Source organism: Orcinus orca, chromosome 13, assembly GCF_937001465.1.
Source record: "Orcinus orca chromosome 13, mOrcOrc1.1, whole genome shotgun sequence".
Classification (NCBI taxonomy): Eukaryota; Metazoa; Chordata; class Mammalia; order Artiodactyla; family Delphinidae; genus Orcinus; species Orcinus orca.
In genome coordinates, this window is record NC_064571.1 from 30,084,315 (window position 1) to 30,107,080 (window position 22,766).

General features: G+C 36.7%; 1 protein-coding gene across 15 annotated transcripts in view; it reads left to right on the forward strand.

Annotated features, from left to right (window-relative positions):
* Positions 1-22,766, forward strand: part of EXOC6B (exocyst complex component 6B) — a 721,405-nt gene that overhangs the window by 243,295 nt on the left and 455,344 nt on the right. For 12 of the 15 annotated variants that reach the window (XR_007470913.1, XR_007470912.1, XM_033400476.2 and 9 more), the window contains one exon: positions 15,324-15,371. The exons of the other annotated variants lie outside the window; for them this stretch is intronic. Coding sequence is in view for 10 of the 12 variants with exons in the window: in XM_033400476.2 (XP_033256367.1) it covers positions 15,324-15,371 (48 nt within the window). In the remaining 2 variants the exon portion in view is untranslated. The remainder of the gene's footprint in view (positions 1-15,323; positions 15,372-22,766) is intronic. 15 annotated transcript variants of the gene reach the window in all.

Here is a 22,766-nt window from a genome sequence, read left to right on the forward strand (position 1 = left end):
AGTTACAGTGCTAGATGATTTGCTTAGAACCTTTGACATTTTAATGAAAACTTTCAAAGTGGTTGAAGCTTAGCTTTGGAAAGTTAATTTGTGCAGTATTTTCTTTGTAATTTTTATTGTTTCCAGCAGATGTGAATCAAGTACAGAATAGTAACTTATGTAATTTTTTGCAAATATTCCCATACTTCATAGATTGGATCTCTTAGTAGCTTTTCTTTAAACAGTCTTTGTGTTAGAAAATGGACTTATGTTTAGTATTTTCATAACTTTCCTATTTATATTATAAACTACATTGTTATCTGTATTATTTTTCCAGATTTGCTTTATTACCAGTCGTTAATACAATGCATAAATTTTAGTAGGACCATAACCAAGTTTTTCCTTCTATGGAGTTTTTCTGTATGGGTAATTGTCCTATATGTATTTGCCTTCCCCCATCCTTGGTCTCATTAGCACTCCACATAGCCAATGAATTATATCCAGTAACGTTACTACAGTCCCAAGATCATGCCCCAAAGTCAAGGTAATTTACAGGATAGGAGAAGCATACCCTGGCTTTCCTAGTAAACCACACTAAAGGTATGGGTTTCCTCTGCTAAAAATTGGCTTCCTTCATCATTCTCCTCTCTTTAGAGGGCAGTTTGGAGTATTGCCCTTCACTTTGATGTGGTCTTTAAATTTCTTCTTTGCATTGGACTTCTTACAGAAGCCTTTATTTGAAACAGAATGTTTAAATCCAAATGTGGGTTTCTAACACATCATTTTTTTTTCATTCAATACCATGTCAAGTAAGTTATGTTGGATCTGCGAAATCATTTTCTTGATGCAAAGCCATGAGGAGAAGAGCATATGTAGGTAGACATGGGGAAGTAATTCTGGTAACTCAGTGCACGTACTTAGAGCAACTTGTTTTTAGACTTCTCTTAATTTTGCTAGGGGAAAATTAATTTTTAGGCAGACAGTATGTCTTACTGGATCTATTGGGTACAAAGTAATTACAGATATACCTTAACATCCTGCTCCTTTCCAAAATTTAAAACTTACTTTTTAAACAAAAGAATAGTTTTCTTCATCTAGACAATGTGCTTAAGTTTTTCAAATTTTCAGTGTATATTATTGAATATTTTCCATTTTGATAATATTTAAGAAACTCAGAGCACTTTGTAATATTTTGTCGAAGAAGATGGAAGGGAGAAAAATTTGCCATTTACTTAGAACTATGGTGACTATTTTTGATTCAGATTTTTTAGATATTAATTATTACAGCAGTTATTAACTTTGTATCTTCTATCTTGTCAGAAAGAGTTACGGTACTTAAAAAAACTGATCCCTTTTAAAATTTTTTTATTTTCAAAGTTGGATAATTATTCTACCCCTTTTTTAATGAGCTTATGTTGTTTCAGGTGTTGAAATAATAAATGTATTTATAATTTTCAAGCTAGAATTATCTTTAGAGACTCAAAATTTTCATTTTCTTTTCAGCAAGCAAACCAAAATCATGTTAGGTCATACAAGTAATGAGTAGTGCTTAGAACTACAAGTTACATCTCATGACTCTGTCCAGTATGTTTTTTTTTTTGGTCATGCTGTTTTGTTGTTTTGTCTTACTAATTCCTTAATTTTAACTTGTGAAGAAATCTATCATGAAGAATAATTCTTTCTGACAGACAATTAAAAACTGGGGCCTAATTGGATTCTTCTTTTTATGATAGGTTACTACAGAGAGAAAACCCTAATGGTACATTTGAAAGGAAGTATTATACTGGATTGGAATCTTCAATGTAATGTTGATAGAATGAGAAGCATTTGTCCTTTGGGTTCTATTAGTAGTGATATTAGATTTTTTGTTTTTTAGATTTACCTAACATTTCCTCTCCTCCTACTCCCTACCCTTCTCAGCTTCCTTCTTGCTCTCACCTGTACTCAGACAAATAACAAACAATCATTAGAGTTTGGAAGGGATGAAGAAATGTGGTAACAATACTTGCCTTTGAATAAATGACTTGTACCTCAGACATTTTTGAAAAATTGGTATCTCCTCTGTTTCTGAGAGCTCTTGAGACTCTGGATTTTATTACAAATGCATTCCAGAATTTAAAGGTATGGGCAAAAGGCAAGAATTACCTAGTTTCCTAGAAGGAAGACAGTGGATAAAGATTGATAAAGATATATAAAGAATTTTTATTTTTCTGAAAGGTCGAATCAGTAGAAGAGATAATTTTGGAATAATTCTTCCTGTTCAGGAATAGATCTCAAGTTGCTATTGATTTTACTTTCTACCACTACAGTTCTTCATTTTATCCTTGTGTTTTTGTTTTCCTTAAGTGGCTTTTGACTGTAAGTATTGTAAATGGAATAGAAAAAAAGAAGACATTTTTTCCATAAGCCTGTCTAATGTAGAAGAAATGAAAGGTTCATTGAGAATAATAGCTTATTGTCTACTTTGGTGATATACTATGACTGTGCTACCTAGTAACACTTTCTTTCATTGAAATATAGTTGACATACAATATTAGTTTCTGGTGTACAACATAGTGATTTGACATTTGTATACATTGCAAAATGAACACCGTAAGTCTGGTTACAATCCAGCACCATAGAAAGTTAATACAATATTAGTGACTATATTCCCCATGCTGTACTTTACATCCCCATAACTTATTTATTTTATAACTGGAAGTTTGTACTTCACGATCCCCCCAACTCTATCCCAGTCCTTCCTCCCTCCCTCGCCATGGTAACCACCAATCTGTTCTCTGTAGCTATGAGTCTGGGTTTTGTTTTGCTTTGCTTGTTTTGTTTTTAGATTCCACATATAAGTGAATTCATGTGGTATTGGTTTTTCTCTGTTTTACTTATTCCACTTAGCATAACTTTATCCTCAAGGTCCATCCATATTGTCACAAATGGAAAGATTTTATTCTTTTGTATGGCTGAGTAGTATTCCATTACACACACACACACACACACACACACACACACACACACACACACACCATATCTTTATCCATTGATGTGTCATCCATCAATGGACACTTAGGTTGTTTCCATATCTTGACTATTGTAAATAATGGTGCAATGAACATAGAGATGCATATATCATTTCAAATTATATTTTTGTTTTCTTTAGATAAATACCCGGAAGTGGAATTGCTAGATCATACATATTTTTTAATTTATGAAGAACCTTCATACTGTTTTCCATAGTGGCTGCACCAATTTACATTCCTACCAACAGTGCACGAGGGTCCCTTTTCTCCACATTCTTGCCAATGCTTGTTATTTCTTGTCTTTTTTATAGTAGCCATTCTGACAGTTGTGAGGTGATATCTCATTGTGGTTTTGCTTTGCATTTCCCTGATGATTAGTGATGTTGAGCATTTTTTCATGCACCTTTTGGCCATCTTTTTGTCTTCTTTGGAAAAATGTCTATTCAGATTCTCTGCCCATTTTTTTATTGGGCTGCTTTTTGTTGTTGTTGAGATATATGAGTTCTTTATGTATTTTGGATGTTAACCTCTATTGGATATATGATTTGCAAATATCTTCTCCCATGCAGTAGGTTGCCTTTTCATTTTTTTGATGGTTTCCTTTCCTATGCAGCAGCCTTTTAATAAATGTAGTCCCATTTATTTATTTTTGCTTTTGTTTCCCTTGCCTTTGGAGTCAGATGCAAAAAAAATCTCTAAGACTGGTTTGGTGTTAATGAGCTTAGTACTGCCTGTGTTTTCTCCTAGGGGTTTTATAGTTTCAGGTGTTATATTTAAGTCTTTAATCCATTTTGAGTTATTTTTTGTGTATGGTATAAGATAGTGGTTCAGTTTCATTTTTTGGTGTGTAGTTGTCCAGTTTTTCCAACACCCTTTATTGAAGGGACTATCCTTTCCCCATTGTATATTCTTGCCTCTTTTGTGTAAATTAATTGACCATATATCCATGGGTGTATTCCTGGGCTCTCTTTTCTGTTCCATTGATCTATGTGTCTGTTTTGTTGCAAATACCATGCTGTTTTTATGATTATAGCTGTGTAGAATAGTTTGAAATCAGGGAGCGTGATACCTCCAGCTTTGTTCTTATGTCCCAAGATTGCTTTGGCTATTCAGGATATTTTATTGTTCCATACAAATTTTGGAATTATTTCTTCTCATTATGTGAAAAATGCCATTGGAGTTTTGATAGGTATTGTGTTAAATATGTAGCTTGCTTTGGGGAGTATGGACATTTTAACAATATTAATTCTTCTAATCCATGACCATAGAATGATTTTTACTTATTTGTGTTTTCTTCAATTTCTTTCATCAATGTCTTTTAGTTTTCAGATCTTTTACCTTCTTGGTTAAATTCATTTCTTGATATTTTATTCTTTTTGAAGCAATTTTAAATGGGGTTGTCTGATTTCTGTTCCTGATAGTTCGTTATTTATGTATAAAGACAACAGAGTGTTGAATATTAATTTTGTATCCTGTAGCTTTAGTGAATTCATTTATTAGTTCAAATAGTTTTTTGGTGGACTCTTTAGGTTTTTTGACATATAAATCATGTCATCTGCAAATAGTGACAATTTTGCTTCTTCCTTTCTAACTTGTATGCCTTTTATTTCTTTTTCTTTCCTAATTGCTGTGGCTAGGAGTTCCAATATTATGTTGAATAAAAGTGGGGAGAGTGGGCATCTTTGTCCTGCCCCTGATCTTAGAGGAAAAGCTTTCAGCTTTTCAATGTTGAATATGATGTTAGTTGTGGGTTTGTCATATATGGCTTTTATTTTGTGAGGCAAGTATTTTAGTACCATGTTGTTTAATTTCCATGTTTTGGTGGTTTTTCCAGTTTTCTTCTTGTAATTTCTATTTTCACACCATTGGGGTCAGAAAAGATACTTAATATGATTTCAGTCTTCTTAAATTTATTGAGACTTGATATTTGGCCTAACGTGATTGATCCTGGGAAATGTTCTGTGTGCACTTGAGAAGAATGTGTGTTTTGCTGCTTTTGGATGGAGTGTTCTATATAAATCTGTTATGCCCATCTGATCTAATGTGTCATTTAAGGCTGATATTTTCTTACTGATTTTCTGTCTGGGTGATGTATCCATTGCTGTAAGTGGGGTGTTAAAGTCCCCTACTATTGTTATATTGCTGTTAATTTTCTCTTGAAGTTCATTAGTATTTGTTTCATATATTTTGGTACTCCTATGTTGGGTGCATACATATTTATAAATGTTATATCTTGCTGGATTAACCCCCTTATTGTTACATAGTGCCTCTCTTTCATTTATTGCAGTCTTTGTTTTAGAGTCCATTTTGTCTCATATGAGAATAGCTATCCCAGCTTTCTTTTCATTCCCATTTGCATGGAATGTGTTTTTCCAACCTTTTGCATTCAGTCTGTTTGTGTCCTTATGTGTGAAGTGAGTCTTTTGTAGGCAGCATATAGATGGGGCTTTTTTTTTTTGATTGGAGAATTTAGTCCAATTTATGTTTAAAATAATTATTGATAGGTGTGTACTTATGGCCATTCTGTTATTTGTTTTCTGGCTATTTTTATTGTTTCTCTCAATTCTTTTTCTCTCTTTCCTTGTGGTTGGTGATTTTCTTTAGTGCTTTGTTTAGATACCTTTCTCTCTCTCTCTTTTTTTTTTTTTTGAATATATCTTTATTGGAGTGTAATTGCTTCACAATACTGTGTTAGTTTCTGTTGCACAACAAAGTGAATCAGCCATATGCATACACATGTCCCCATATCCCCTCCCTCTTGAACCTCCCTCCCATCCTCCCTATCCCACCCCTCTAGGTCATTGCAAAGCACCGAGCTGATCTCCCTGTGCTATGCTCCTGCTTCCCACCAGCCAACTATTTTACATTCGGTAGTGTATATATGTCAATGCTACTCTCACTTCGCCCCAGCTTCGCCCACCCACCCCATGTCATCAAGTCCATTCTCTATGTCTACCTCTTTTTTCCTGCCCTGCAACTAGGTTCATCAGTACCATTTTTTTTTTCATTTTTGGATTCCATATATATGCATTAGCATACAGTATTTGTTTTGCTCTTTCTAACTTCACTCTGTATGACAGACTCTAGACATCCACCTTACTACAAATAACTCAATTTTGTTTCTTTTTATGGCTGAGTAATATTCCATTGTATATATGTGCCACACTTCTTTATCCATTCATCTGTCGATGGACATTTAGGTTGGTTCCATGTCCTGGCTATTGTAAATAGTGCTGCAGTGAACATTGTTGTGCATGTCTCTTTTTGACTTATGGTTTTCTCAGGGTATATGCCCAGTAGTGGGATTGCTGGGTCATATGGTAGTTCTATTTTTAGTTTTTTAAGGAACCTCCATACTGGTTTCCATAGTGGTTGTATCAATTTACATTCCCACCAACAGTGTAGGAGGGTTCCCTTTTCTCCACATCCTTTCCAGCATTTATTTTTTCTAGCTTTTTTGATAAGGGCCATCTTGACCAGCATGAGGGGATACCTCACTGTAGTTTTGATTTGCATTTCTCTAATAATTAATGATGTTGAGCATCTTTTCATGTGCCTTTTGGCCCTCTGTATGTCTTTCTTTGTGAAATGTCTATTTAGGCCTTCCACCCATTTTTTAACTGGATTGTTTGTTTTTTTGATATTGATCTCCATGAGCCATTTGTATATTTTGGAGATTAATCTTTTGTCATTTCATTTGCAAATATTTTCTCCCATTCTGAGGGTTGTCTTTTGGTCTTGCTTATGGTTTCCTTTGCTGTGCAAAAGCTTTTAAGTTTAATTAGGTCCCATTTGTTTATTTTTGTTTTTATTTCTGTTACTCTAGGAGGTGGGTCAAAAAAGATCTTGCTGTGGTTTATGTCAAAACAAGTGTTTTTCCTAAGTTTTCCTCTAAAAGTTTTATAGTGTCTAGTCTTACATTGAAGTCTTTAATCCATTTGGAGTTTATTTTTGTGTATGGTGTCAGGTAGTGTTCTAATTTCATTCTTTTACATGTAGCTGTCCAGTTTTCCCAGCATCACTTATTACAGAGGCTCTGTTTTCTCCCTTGTATGTTCTTGCCTCCTTTGTCGTAAATTAGGTGCCCATATGTGCGTGGGTTTATCTCTGAACATTCTATCCTGTACCATTGGTCTATATTTCTGTTGGTGCCAGTACCACACTGTCTTGATAATTGTAACTTTGTGGTATAGTTTGAAGTCGGGGAGCCTGATTCCTCCAACTCCTTTTTTCTTTCTCAAGGTTACCTTGGCTATTCGGTGTCTTTTTTGTTTCCATATGAATTGTAAGATTTTTTGTTCTAATTCTGTGAAGAATGCCAGTGGTAGTTTGATAGGGATTGCATTGAATCTGTAGATTGCTTTGGGTAGTATAGTCATTTTCACAATATTGATTCTTCCAATCCAAGAACATGGTACATCTCTCCATCTGTTTATGTCATCTTTGATTTCTTGCATCAGTGTGTTATAGTTTTCTGAGTACAAGTTTTTGCCTCCTTAAGTAGGTTTATTCCTAGGTGTTTTATCCTTTCTGTTGCAATGGTAAATGGGAGTGTTTCCTTAATTTCTGTTCCTGATTTTTCATTGTTTGTTAGTGTATAGAAATGCAAGAGATTTCTGTGCATTAATTTTGTATCCTGCAACCTTACCAAATTCATTGATTAGTTCTAGTAGTTTTCTGGTGGCATCTTTAGGATTTTCTATGTATAGTGTCATATCATCAGCAGACAGTGACAGTTTTACTTCTTTTCCAATTTGGATTCCTTTTATTTTTTTTTCTTCTGTGATTCCTGTTGCTAGGACTTCCAACACTATGTTGAATAAGAGTGGCGAGAGTGGATATCCATGTCTTGTTCCTGATCCTAGTGGAAATGCTTTCAGTTTTTCACCATTGAGTATGATGCTTGCTGTGGGTTTGTCATATATGGCCTTCATTATGTTGAGGTAGTTTCCCTCTATGTCCATTTTCTGGAGAGTTTTTATCATAAATGTTTGTTGAATTTTGTCAAAAGCTTTTTCTGCATCTATTGAAATGGTCATATGGTTTTTATTAGTTAATTTGTTAATGTGGTGTATCACATTGATTGATTTGTGTATATTGAAGAATCCTTGCATCTCTGGGATAAATCCCACTTGATCATGGTGTATGATCCTTTTAATGTGCTGTTGGAGTCTGTTTGCTAGTATTTTGTTGAGGATTTTTGCTTCTATGTTCATCAGTGATATTGGTCTATAATTTTCTTTATTTGTGATATCTTTTTCTGGTTTTGGTATCTTCGTAGAATGAATTTGGGAGTGTTTCTTCCTCTGCAATTTTCCGGAAGAGTTTACAGGGAATTGATTTTAGCTCCTCTCTAAATATTTGATAGAATTCGCCTGTGAAGCCATCTGGTCCTGGACTTTTGTTTGTTGGAAGATTTTTAATTACAGTTTCAATTTCATTACTTGTGATAGGTCTGTTTGTATTTTCTAATTCTTTCTGGTTCAGTCTTGGAAAATTGTACCTTTCCAAGAATTTGTGCATTTGTTCATGGTTGTCCATTTTATTGGCATATAGTTTTTTGTGGTAGTGTCTTATAATCTTTTGTATTTCTGCAGTGTCAGTTGTGATATCTCCTTTTTCATTTCTAATTTTATTGATTTGTGTCCTCTCCCTTTTTTTCTTGATGAGTCGGGCTAAGGGTTTGTTAATTTTGTTTATCTATCAAAGAACTAGCTTTTAGTTTTATAGATCTTTGCTATTGTTTTCTTTGTTTCTGTTTTCTTTATTTCTGCTCTGATCTTTATGATTTCTTTCCTTCTACTGACTTTGGGTTTTCTTTGTTCTCTCTCTGGTTGTTTTAAGTGTAGGGTTAGATTGTTTATTTGAGATTTTTCTTGTTTCTAGAGGTGAGATTGAATTGCTATAAACTTCCATCTTATAACTGCTTTTGCTGCATCCCATAGGTGTTTTCATTGTCATTTGTTTCTATGTATATTTTTATTTCTCTTTGATTTCTTCAGTGATATCTTGGTTATTTTAGTAGTGCACTGTTTAGCTTCCATGTGTTTGTGTTTTTTACAGTTTTTTTCCTGTAATTGATTTCCAGTCTCATAGTGTTGTGGTCAGAAGAGATGCTTGATATGATTTCAATTTTCTTAAATTTTTCGAGGCTTGATTTGTGACCCAAGATGTGATCTTTCCTGGAGAATGTTCCATGTGCACTTGAAAAGAAAGTATATTCTGCCACTTTAGGGTGGAATGTTCTGTAAATAGCAATTAGAACTATCTGGTCTATTGTGTCATTTAAAGCTTGTGTTTCCTTATTTATTTTCTGTTTGGATGATCTGTCCATTGTTGTAAGTGGGGTGTTAAAGTCGCCTACTATTATAGTCTTACTGTCAATTTCTCTTTTTGTGGTTGTTAGCATTTGCCTTATGTATTGAGATGCTCCTATGTTGGGTGCAGAAACATTTGTAATTGTTATATCTTCTTCTTTGATTGATCCGTTGATCATTATGTAGTGTCCCTTCTTATCTCTTGTAACAGTCTTTATTTTAAAGTCTATTTTATCTGATACGAGTATTGCTACTCCAGCTTTCTTTTTCTTTTTTTTTTTTGTGGTACGCGGGCCTCTCACTGTTGTGGCCTCTCCCATTGCGGAGCACAGGCTCCGGACACGCGGGCTCAGTGGCCATAGCTCACGGGCCCAGCCACTCCGCGGCATGTGGGATCTTCCCAGACCAGGGCACAAACCCGTGTCCCCTGCATCGGCAGGTGGACTCTCAACCACTGTGCCACCAGGGAAGCCCTCCAGCCTTTTGATTTCCATTTGCATGGAATATATTTTTCCATCCCTTCACTTTCAGTCAGCATGTGTCCCTAGGTCTGAAGTGGGTCTCTTGTAGATAGCATGTATATGGGTCTTGTTTTTGTATCCATTCAGTGAGTTTGTTTCTTTCAGTTGGGGCATTTAAACCATTTACATTCAAGGTTATCGATATGTTGTTCCTATTACCATTTTCTTAATTGTTTTCAGTTTGTTTTTGTAGGTCCTTTTCTTCTCTTGTGTTTTTTCTTCTCTTGTATTTCCCCCCTAGAGAAGTTTCTTTACCATTTGTTGTAAAGCCGGTTTGGTGGTGCTGAATTCCCTTAGCTTTTGTTTGTCTGAACAGCTTTTGACTTCTCCATCGAATCTGAATGAGATCCTTGCTGGGTAGAGTAATCTTGGTTGTAGGTTTTTCTCTTTCATCAGTTTAAGTATATCCTGCCACTCCCTTCTAGTCTGCAGATGTTCCACTGAGAAATCAGCTGATAATCTTATGGGGACACCTTTGTATGTTATTTTTTGTTTTTCCTTTGCTGCTTTCAATGCTTTTTCTTTGAATTTAATTTTTGTTAGTTTGATTAATATGTGTCTTGGTATGTTTTTCCTAGGGTTTATCCTGTACGGGACTCTCTGTGCTTCCTGGACTTGGGTGACTATTTCCTTTCCCATGTTAGGGAAGTTTTCCACTATAATTTATATATTTGCTCAGACTCTTTCTTTTTCTCTTCTTCTTCTGGGACCCCTATAATTCAAATGTTGGTGCGTTTCATGTTGTCCCAGAGGTCTCTGAGATTGTCTTCAATTGTTTTCATTTTTTTTCCTTTATTCTGCTCCTCGGCAGTTATTTCCACCATTTTGTCTTCCAGCTCACTTATTTGTTCCTCTGCTTCCATTATTTTGTTATTGATTCCTTCTAGTGTATTTTTCATTTCAGTTATTGTGTTGTTCATTTCTGTTTGTTCTTTTTTTTTTTTTTTGCGGTACACGGGCCTCCCACCACCGCGGCCTCTCCCATTGTGGAGCACAGGCTCCGGACGTGTAGTCTCAGCAGCCATGGCTCATGGGCCCAGCTGCTCTGCGGCATGTGGGACCTTCCCAGACCAGGGCACGAACCCACGTCCCCTGCATCGGCAGGCGGACTCTCAACCACCGCACCACCAGGGACGCCCTCTGTTTGTTCTTTAGTTCTTCTAGATCTTTGTTAAACATTTCTTCTATTTTCTTCACCCGTGCTTCCATTCTATTTCCGAGATTCTGGATCATCTTTACTATCATTACTCTGAATTCTTTTTCAGGTAGATTGCTTATTTCCTTTCCATTTATTTGGTCTTGTAGGTTTTTACCTTGCTCCTTCATCTGTGACATATTTTTTTTTTGCTGTCTCTTTTTTTTTTTTTTTTTGAGTGGGATTGTGTTCCTGTTGTACTGTTTGTTTGGCCTGAGGCTTCCAACACTGGAGTTTGTAGGCTATTGGGTAGAGCTGGGTCTTGGTGCTGAGATGAGGAACTCTGTGAGACCTTACTCTAATGTCTGTTCCCTGGGGTCTGAGGTTCTCTGTTAGTCCAGTGGTTTGGACTCGGAGCTCCCACTGCAGGAGCTTCCGCTCGACCTCATGCTTGCAAATCAAGATCCCACAAGCCGCATGGGGTGGCAAAAAAAAGATAAAAAACAATAACAAAGTAAAAAATAAAATTAGAGTAGGAAAATAACAGATATGTTAGCAAGAATATAAAAATAAAAATATAGATGAATCAGCAATCAGAAGGTACATCCGTACCACAATAGTAAAAAAGAGGAGGAGGGAAAAAGAAAAAAAAAGAAAAGGAGGTGGGGGAAAAGCCTTGGCTGTGGAGAGTGGGGGCCTAAACAAGGGCAAGGTTTGGGTGGTGGGTGGGGCCGATGCTCAGGACCCACAGGGCTGGAAAAGGCTCTGGGGGCTGTGGGGGGTGGGGCTTAGGCTCAAGGAACAGAAGAGGCCCACACATGCTCTTACCGCCCCCCCCCCCCGCCTCCCCGCCCCCATCTCAGAGGATATGGGACCTCTCCTGGGAGCCAGCAGGCTTTCTGGCCTTGAGTGGGCAGGGCAAACTCCCTCTTTTCCTCTCCTGCTTCTCTGGCCTGGCGTCTGGGAGGGCCCCTCCTGCCTGCCTCTCCTGATCTCCCCAGCCTCCCTGTTATGCCCCCAGGATCCACATGGCCTGGAGGGGGCTTTAGATTGCAGGGTACCAGCCTGGGAGCTCAGCAGGCTCCCCGGGCCCCAGTGAGCAGGGTAATTGCCCTCCGCTCCTCTCCCGCTCCTCCTGGATGGCCCCTTCCACCTGCCACTCCTGATCTCCCTGAACTCCCTCCTATGCCCCCAGGACCCATATAGCCTGGATAAGGCTTTGTTGGGGGGGTGGGGACTGGCTTGGGAGCTCATCAGGCCTCCTGGCCCCTGTGGGACAGGTGATCACCCTCTGCTCCTCTCCCGCTCTTTCCGGAGAGTCCCTCCCACCTGCCTCTCCTGATCTCCCCTGCCTCTCCTGTTCTCCCCGGCCTCAGGGACACCAATCTTGTCTGGCCTCCACTTGTCCTCCCCCGTCGGTCCCTCTTCAACCTACCGGTTCACTTGGGGGGGAGGATCCTCCCATCTCCTTGGGGGTTAGAGTCCTCCACCAGTAGCTGGCAGACGCTCTAGTTGTGGGGAGACACTAACTCTAGGTCTTCCCACACAACCATCTTGACTCGTCTCTCTCTCTCATTTTTATTTGTGTATTTACTATAAGTTTTTTCTTTGTAGTTATCATGAGGTTCACATGTATATCCTATGTATATAACAGCCTATTTTAAGTTGATAGCAACTTAGGTTTGAGTACATTACACAATTCTACAATTTTTACTACCCTCCACCACATTTTATGTTTCTGATGTCACATTTTACATCTTTTTATTTTGTGTTCCCTTAACACATTAATGTATTTTTAGCTAATTTTACTTCTTTTATCTTTTAAGCTTCATGGTAGCTTTATGAATGGTTGGTCTACCGTCTTATATATTTACCCTTTCCCCCGAGGTTTTTACTTTCATAAGTTTTCTCGATATTAATTAGTGCCTTTTTTTTCAGCTTAGAGAAGTGACATATAACATTTCTTACAAGGCTGGTTTAGTAGAGACCTCTTTTAGCTTTTGCTTATCTGGAAAACTCTTCATCTTTTCTCCATTTCTGAATAATAACCTTGCCAGATAGAGTATTCTTGGTTGTAAGTTTTTTCATTTCAGCACTTTGAATATGTTGTGCCACTCACTTTTGCCCTGCAAAGTTTATTCTCAGAAATCTGCTGATGGTCTTAACTTTTGACATTTTTATTATAATATGTTTTGGTTGGATCTCTTTGGGTTTATCTTATTGGAATTCTCTGGGCTTCCTGGACTTGGATGTCTGTTTCCTTCCCTAAGTTAGGGAAGGGTTCAGCCATTACTTTTTCAAATAGTTTTGCCCTTGCTCTTTCTCTTGTTTTTCTGGGACACCTATATTGCCTATGTTATTTTACTTGATCATGTTCCACAGGTCCCTTATTTTTCTTAAAAACATTTTTTTTTTTCATCTTACTGTTCTTTCTGTGTGAGTTCCATTGCTTTGTCTTCCAGTTCACTGATCTGTTCTTCTATTTCATCTAGCCTGCCGTTGAACCCCTTTAGTGTAATTTTCAGTTCATTTATTGTACTCTTCAGCTCTGTGACTTCTGTTTGGCACTTTCCTATATTTACTATCTCCTTGTTTGAAGTTCTCACTGTGTTCATCCATTCTTCTCTTGAGTTAGGTGAGCATGTCTATGACCATTACTTTGAATTATTTTTCAGGTAGATTACTTCTGTATCATTAAAGTTTTTCTCCTGAGGTTTTTGTCTTGTTCTTTCATTTGGAGAATATTTCTCTGCATCCTCATTTTGCCTGACTTTCTGTATTTGTTTCTTTATATTAGGTGAAACAGATAACTCTCTCAGTCTTGAAGGTGTGGACTTGTGGATGTGAGGAACCTTCTTGTTCAACCTTGCCTTAGCTGTTCGTTGTCTTTCAAACCTTTGCAGTTGTCTGAACTGCCTGATTTATTCTTGATGTGTCCTCATTGATGAGAGTGTACCAAGGCCTGTAAGTGTGTGCCCAGGGGAGGAATATCACTTAGCACCTATTTTCAGGCTCATTGGCAACCAAATCTTCAGGCAGCAGCTTTTAAAGTATGCAAATGTATACATTCCTTTGGGGCCAGAATCGTAATCCCTGCTGGCCAGCTGTCCAAGAGATCTGGAACATGTCCCCTGGGTGACAGTTGCAAAATTCAGGGCTCCAGATGAGTTTATAATCTCCTTTCTGGGAGGTCTTGTTGAGCTGTATCATGGCCAGAGGGATGCCCAGGGCTTGTGTCTCTCTGCTTACATTACCTGGGAGTGCCTTCTTATCCCTGGATGTATGTGAAATCTGAAACTTGTCCCTCAGACTGAAGCTCCAGGCTAAGTAAATAGACCTTTTTCACAGGAAGACTGGAGTTGTATTTCAGTTTGCTGTCTGTGTAGTGTCCTGAGAGTGGTGACCTGCCAAGAACTGTCTCTCTGATTGTTACTGTTCTGTGGAGCTCTGTAGCTCAAGTCTCTTTGGCCACCAAGGTCAGGTAATCAAGTAGTGTCCCCTGTGTGGATTGCATGCACCCGCTGGCTTTAGCAAAGGCAGCTAATAGCTAAAAGGCCTGAGTCATGCTAACCAGCTTCAGAAAAGCAGTGAGAAGATATCTTGACTGTGTGGTACTTGCATATGTTTCTGCAGTGCTGTGGGAGAATGCCTTGTCTGTGGATGTGTGCCAGTTTTAGGCCAGGAGTGGGAGAATGCCACAATTGCTTCTACTGTCCCATCCGAGCCAGGGAGTAGGGGTGTGCTACAACTGCCCATGCTTTTCAGCTTCAGGAAGGCAACAAAATAGTGCTGTGACCGCTTGCCCCTGCCTGTCTTAGCAAGGTGGTGGGAAGGTGCTGTCCAAACTTGCCTGCCTGTGCTAGCAGGGTAGGTGGAGAATACAATAATGGCATCTACCAGTTCCTTTAATTCCAGAGAGAGAGTTTCAAGCATCTCCTGCCCCTCCTGCAGGTGCTTTTAGATTAGTAAATGAGTATCCTTCACATATAGTCCAGGTGCTTTTCAAAGTGCTGTTTTTTTGCTGGGTCTTTGGTGAGTAAGCCCATCTGCTAGCCCTTTAAAAGGGGAATCTTGGTTCCCTACAGCACTTTGTGTCCCTTTGGTTTTCTAAGCAAGATGTTTTTAGTGCTTGTCTCTCTGGTGCAGATCCCAGGGATTAAGGTGCTTGATGTGGGGCACCAACCCCTTCCTCCTCCAGGAGAAGCACTGGACTGGTGAGATCCCTTCATCTTGTGTGTTGCTGCACTGAGCTGTGGTTTTTGCCAAGACTATGTCTCTGCCTTTCCTATCCATCTTGATGTGGTTCTTCTATCCTTTATCGTGGAGAAAAGTTCATCTCATTTTCGGATCTTTTTCATAGGGAAATGATCCATATGTAGCTGAAGATTTGGTGTGTCCACGGGAGGAGGTGAGTTCAGGATCTTCATATGCTGCCAGGTTGGACTCCCTGTAATATATTTATTAGGTGTTTACTTTTTAGATCTCCTTTAGTTTGGGTTGACTGAGAGGAGTTATTTATAAGTTATGTGAGTTGTTAAAATTGACCACAGAATAGGTGTAGAGGGATATATGCCTATAATTTTCTCCCCCAATTTTAGCAGTTGTCTTCTGAACCAAAAATAGGTTCCATAAAAGTAATACTTTTTTGGTATAATTTTATTCTTTGTTGTAATGAAAGCCTAGAAGTCAGATGGAAAATTGGCATCTTTGTTGATACCATAGTTATAATTGAAACTATTGGTTCAGTTGAAAAATGGACTGAACCAGTAGTTTAAATTAGAACTATTTCTGGCCCTTTTCAATTGAGATGGGGTGGTCCTTGGAGGAAACCTTGCTTATATATGACTTATCTTTCTTGGGAGACTCGGTTAATAAAATACTAAGAAGCTAGTACTACTTCCTACCCTAGATTATTTTTCTTCCCAACTTTACTTACATTTTTGATATTTGGGGGTCATTTTTATGATCACCTAAAAATTGACATTGGTAAAGGATGTAAAACTCAAACTGATATGTGGTAAAAAATTGTGGAGAAAAGTTAATGCTATTTTCAAAAATAATGTTAAAGATTATCTTGAAATTTACTTTATCCATTGACCAGCCTATCTTAGAATGATGCATATATGATCTCGAGTGATCTTTTAGTGTGCTAGACATTTAGCAAGCCTACCATAATGCTCCTGTCTTAGGTTATTGGCGTTCTAAAAGAATGTTGTATTTGAAAATGACTGAGGGGTTCTTGAAATATTATTAACATGGTAGATATTGTCCTTCCAGGTATTAGAATATATTATAATGTTTACAATAGTATAAAATCTGTGTAAGAATTCAGGATTAAAATATTAACTACATGTATGTCTCTTAAATCTCTACCAGTATTAAGTAAATAAACACTAATGTCTGAAACACAAATGCCACTTTATGAAAGATACTCTTCTTGATCACTCTGTATTAAAAAAGCAGCTTCTCTTTTCTTCTTTTATAATTGCTAAACTATTTTCCATTTTCGATGCCATTCATTCATTTATTCATTCATTCTTGAGAATCTGAGTTTCCATCTGGAATCATTTCCCTTCAGCCTGAAGAACTTCCTTTAGCACTTTTATAGTGCAGGTGTGTTGGTTTTAAATTCCCTTAGTTTTCTTTTATCTGAAAATGTTTTCCTCTTGCTTTCATTCCTGTATTAGTTTTCTAGGGCTGCCATAACAAAGCACCACAAACTGGGTGGCTTAATAAAAAAAAAAATCTACTATCTCACAGGTCTGGAGGCTACAAGTTCAAAATCAAAGTGTCAGCAGGGTCATGCGCCCTCTGAAACCTGCAGGAGAGAATCCTTCCTTGTGTCTTCCTTTATTCTGGTGTTTTGCTAGCAATCTTAGCATTCCTTGGCTTGCAGTTGCAGCACTTCAGTATATGGCTCCGTTATCACCTGATGTTCTCCTGTATGTCTTCTCCTCTTCTTATAAGGGCACCAGTCATTATTGGATTAAAGGCTCAGCCTGCCGCAGTATAACTTGATCTTGAATACATCTGCAGTGACCCTGTTTCCAAATAATGTCACATTCTAAGATGTTTAGAACTTCAGCATTTCTTTTTAGGAGACACAGTTCAGCACATAACAATTTCTGAAGGATATTTTCTGGATTTACAATTCTAGGTCGATAATTTTTCAATTTTGTTTTCATTTCTATTGCTTTCTGGCCTCTGTAGTTTCTGATGAGAGATCAATAGTCATTTGTATTGTTTTTCCACAGTATGTAATGGGTGTTTTTCTTTCCCCTATGGCTTTCAAATTTTTCTCTTGATCTTTGATTTTCAATAGTTTGACTATGATGTTCACATTGGGATTCACTGAGCTTCTTGACTCTGGTACTTTATGTCTTTTATAAAATGTGAGAAATTTTCACCCATTGTTCTTTCAGATATTTTTTCTTCACTATGTTATTTCTCCTTTTTTTCTAGGACTCTAGTTCTACTTAGGTTAGACTTTTTGATATTATCCCCCATATTCCTCAGGCTCTGTTTTTCATGTTTGTTTGTTTTTTTTAATCTGATTTTTTCCTAACTGGATAATTTCTGTTCATATATCTTCAAGTTCACTGACTCTTTTCCTTTGTTATCTCTGTTTGACTGTTAAGTGCATTAAATGATGAATTCTTTATTTCAGGTAGTACAGTTTTTAGTTCTAGAATCTACATTTGGTTGTTCTACATAGTTTTTATTTCTCTGCTGATATTTACTGTCTTTTCATTAATTCATAATGAGAATGAAGAGGGCATAATAAATCTTTGGCAGAAAGAGAGTGGAGGTGCATCTAATATCAGAGAACCTAAATATGTTAAACAATGCTCACAGCTCTGAAGGGAGAAATAGACAACAATACAATAATAACAGGGGACTTAAATACCCCACTTTCAACAATGAATAGATCATCTAGACAGAAAATCAGTAAGGAACCACAGGACTTGAACTAAACCTTAGACCAAATGGACTTAAAAAAACATATGCAGGTTATTCCGCCCAACAGTGGCAGAATACACATTCTTCTCAAGTGTACACAGAACATTCTCCAGGGTAGATTATACATTAGTTCACAAAAGAAGCCTTAGCAAATGTAAGAAGATTGAGATTATATTAAATATTTTTTCTGGTCACAATGGTATGAAACTAGAAGTCAGTAACAGATGGAAAACTAGAAAATTCATAAATGTGTGGAAAGTAAACAACACACTCCTGGACAACCTAGCCATAATGAAACAGGAAGAAATAGGAAATTTGAAAGGATCATTTATGAGTAAAGAGATTGAAACAGTAATCAAAAACCTCCCAACAAAGAAAACCCCCGGACTGGATGATTTCATCAAACATCTAGAGAAGAATTAACATCAGTTCTTCTCAAATTCCTCTAAAAATTGACGAGGAGGGAACACTCCCAAATTTACTTTACAAGGTGAGTCTTACCCTGATACCAAAGCCAGTTAAGGGCACTACTAGAAAACAGAACTACAGGCCAGTATTCCTGGTAAATAGAGGTGCAACAACTGTCAACAAAGTACGAGCAAGCAGAAATCAACCGTATATTAATAGTATCATGCATCATGATCAAGTGTGATTTATTCCTGGGATGCAAGAATGGTTCAACATACGCAAATCAATTAATGTGCTATACCACATTAGTAGAAGAAAAGATACAAATTATATGGTCATCTCAATAGATTCTGAAAAATCACTTAACAAAATTTATCATCTTTTCATCAGTAAAACTCTCAGCAAATTAGAATAGAATAAATATATCTCAACATAATAGAGTCCATATATGACAAATCCCCAGCTAACATCATACTCAGTGGGGAAGGCTGAAATCTTTCCCACTAAGATCTGGAAGAAGACAAGAGTACCCACTCTCACCACTCCTATTCAACTGAGTAATGGAAATCCTAGCAAGAGAAATTATTCAAGAAAAAGAAATAAAATGTATCCAAATTGAAAGAGAATAAGTAAAATATTCTCTATTTACAGATGATATGATCTTATATGTAGAAAATCCTAAAGACTCCGTAAAAAAACCGGAACTAATAAATAAATACAATAATGTTGTAGGAGACAAAATCAATACACAAAATCAGTTGCATTTCTATACACTAACAGTGAACTATCTGTAAAAGAAATAAAACAATCTCATTTATAATAGCATCAAACATAAAAAAATACTTTGGAATAAATGTATCCAAGGAGGTGAAATATCTGTACACTGAAAATTATAAGACATTGATGAAAGAAATTGAAGAAGCACAAATAAATGGAAAGATATCCCATGTTTATGGATCAGAAGAATTAATATTGTTAAAATGTCTATAATACCCAAAGTGACCTACAGATTATATGAAATTCCTATCAAATTTCCAATGGCATTTTTCCAAAAAATAGGAAAAAACATTCTAAAATCTGTATGGAACCACAAAAAACCCTGGATAGAAAAGTGATTCTAAGAAAGAACAAAGCTGGAGGCTTTATTCACAGTAGCCAAGATACAGAAACAACCTAAGTGTTCATTGACAGATAACCAGATAAAGAATATATATCTATATATACCTATATGTATATATCTATATATCTATGTTTCAGCCATGACACAAGGAAATCCTACCTTTTGCAAAACATGGAATGACCTTGAGGACATTATGCTAAGTTAAGTAAGTCAGATAGAGAAAGACAAAAACTGCATGTTGTCTCTTAGATGTTGAATCGATAAACCCAAACTCATAGAAATAGAGTAGAATGGTGGTTGCCAGGGACTGGGAGGTGGAGGAAATAAGGAAATGTTGGTCAAAGGATATGAACTTACAGCTATAAGATGAGTAAGTTTTGAAGATCTAATATACAGCACGGTCACTATAATTAACAATACTTTATTATATACTTGAAAGTTGTTAAGAGAGTAGGTCATAAATGTTATCACCACATACAAAAATGATAATTGTACGAGGGGATAGAGATATAAGGTAACTTACTCTGGTAGTCATTTTGCAATATATACGTGTGTCAAGTCAGCACGTTGTTTAATGTTAACTTCTGTATTAATTACATGTCAGTAATATAGCTGGAAGGTAAAAAAAGAAAGTGGAGGGAAGAGTGGTAAATATACATAGTTACCACTATATATAGCAGGGTGTATTAAGCCACAACTGAAAGTATAAACAGGTTCATTTGGAATGGAGGAAACAGTTCAATACAGACAACTCCAGACAAGCTGAATCTTTGGAGGTGTGAATTATTATAGATGATGTGGGTATAAAGGAGTTAATTCCTCTACTTCTCCTCTCCCTTGCATGGAATATTTGTACTTATATTCTTAAGTGGGAGATTGGAAAATTCTTTTCTAGAGAAATTAATAAAGGACTGCCACAAAGTGCCATTTGGATTTCCCCATCAAAGAGTTGATTTCCTTTGTAGAATTCCCTAAAGTGAAGCTTGCTACTTGACAAATCTTCCTATGCCCATAGACCTTCCTGTAAACTCTTAAGTGATTTATTATTAAATATGAATAACTGGCCAAGGATCAATAGATATTTGAGGAAAATATCCAACTGGAAAGAGAGAGATAAAAATACCAATATGAGAAAAGAAGTAACAACAATAAAAAGTACCTAGATGGAGCAAATAATGCAGAAAACAAAATAATATGTCAGAAAAATTCATTGGTATCCTCAAAAATTAAGTTTGTTATAGAAAAATATTACAAGGATCATCAGGAGGTGTACCAATGTTTTCTTAGGTCAGTCTCCCAAGGCAATAGAAATAAAAGCAAAAATAAACAAATGGGACCTTATCAAACTTATAGGCTTTTGCACAGCAAAGGAAACCATAAACAAAACAAAAAAATCCTATGGACTAGGAGACAATGTTTGCACATGATGCAACTGACAAAGGGTTAATTTTCCATATATACAAACAGCTCATACAACTCAATAACAAAAAAACAAACAACCCAATCAAATAATGGGCAGAAGACCTAAATAGCCATTTCTCCAAAGACGACATATAGATGGCCACTAGGCACATGAAAAGATGCTCAACATTGCTAATGATTAGAGAAATGCAGCAAAACTACAACTAAAAGTAGAGTTGCCATATGGTCCAGCAATCCCACTCCTGGGCATATATCTGGAAAAGACGAAAACTACTTTGAAAAGGTACATGCACCCCAATGTTTATAGCAGCACTATTTACAATAGCCAAGGCATGGAAGCAATGTAAATGTCCATCAACAGATGAATGGTTAAAGAAGATGTGGTATATATACACAATGAAATACTACTTAACCATAAAAAAGGAATGAAATAATGCCATTTGCAGCAACAGGATGGACCTAGAGATTATCATACTAAGTGAAGTAAGTCAGAAAGAGAAAGACAAATACTGTATAATATCACTTATATGTGGAATCTAAAATATGACACAAATGAACTTATTTACGAAACAGAAACAGACTCACAGACATTGAAAACAAACTTATGGTTAGCAAAGGGGAAAGGGGATTGGGGAGGGAAAATTAGGAGTTTGGGATTAGCAGATACAAACTACTATACATAAAATAGATAAACAAGGTCCTACTGTATAGCACAGGGAAATATATTCAATATCCTATAATAAACCATAATGGAAAATAATATGAAAACAAATATATATAAATATGTGTAACTGAATCGCTTTGCTGTGTACCAGAAACTAACACAACATTGTAAATCAGCTATACTTCAATTAAAAAAAACAAAGATCATCAGGAGGAGTTATATGAGAATTCAGTATCGATTAGGAGTTCTAGACAAGGGGAGAAAATCATCAGAGCATTAATATAAGAAAATCTCAGGACTTCCACATGTATTGCTTACTGAGTATAATGAATAAGTTAAAGACCTACACCAAGGTACATCCCCTGAGAAACTGAGAACATATACAGTAAAAGGTTTGAAAAGCTTCCAGACAGAAAAAGTAATATATAAAGGAATGAAGATCAATATATCATTGCTTTTTCCACTAGCAATAGGGGGTAATATAGGACAGTAGTGTGAGGAATGCCTTCAATAACCTAAGGGAAAATTATTGTCAACCTTGAACTCTATAGTTTATTTGGAGAAGGATTAAAGTCATTTTTAGAATGGAAGAATTCAAGAAATTTAATTCTTAATTCTTAAGAATTATCTGAAGATGCGTGCCAACAAAATGAGAGTCTGGATTAAGTGAAATATAGATATGGAATTATTGAAACTGAAATGAAAGTAAGTCCCCTCCAGAATGACTATTTATCTGCATAATTGCTAATACATTTATATTGGTATGCCAAAAAGTATCATACTTAAGTTGTTTTTTTTTTTTTGCAGTATGCGGGCCTCTCTCACTGTTGTGGCCTCTCCCGTTGCGGAGCACAGCCTCCGGACGCGCAGGCTCAGCGGCCATGGCTCACAGGCCTAGCCGCTCCACGGCATGTGGGATCCTCCCGGACCGGGGCACGAACCTGTGTCCCCTGCATTGGCAGGCGGACTCTCAACCACTGCGCCACTAGGGAAGCCCCCATACTTAAGTTTTTAAATCTGCTTTTTGCTCAAAAATATTTCGCAAATATCTTTCTCAACAAATAAAAATACTTAACAATAATATTTGCATTGTACTACATTTCAAAGAATGGATGTTTATTTGAATATAGACTACTATAGGACTTATAGGACAGTCCTTATAGGACAATCACCCCAAGTTATGCCTTTAGGAATAATAAGGTTTGGATAGAATGTCTATTATGATGAGC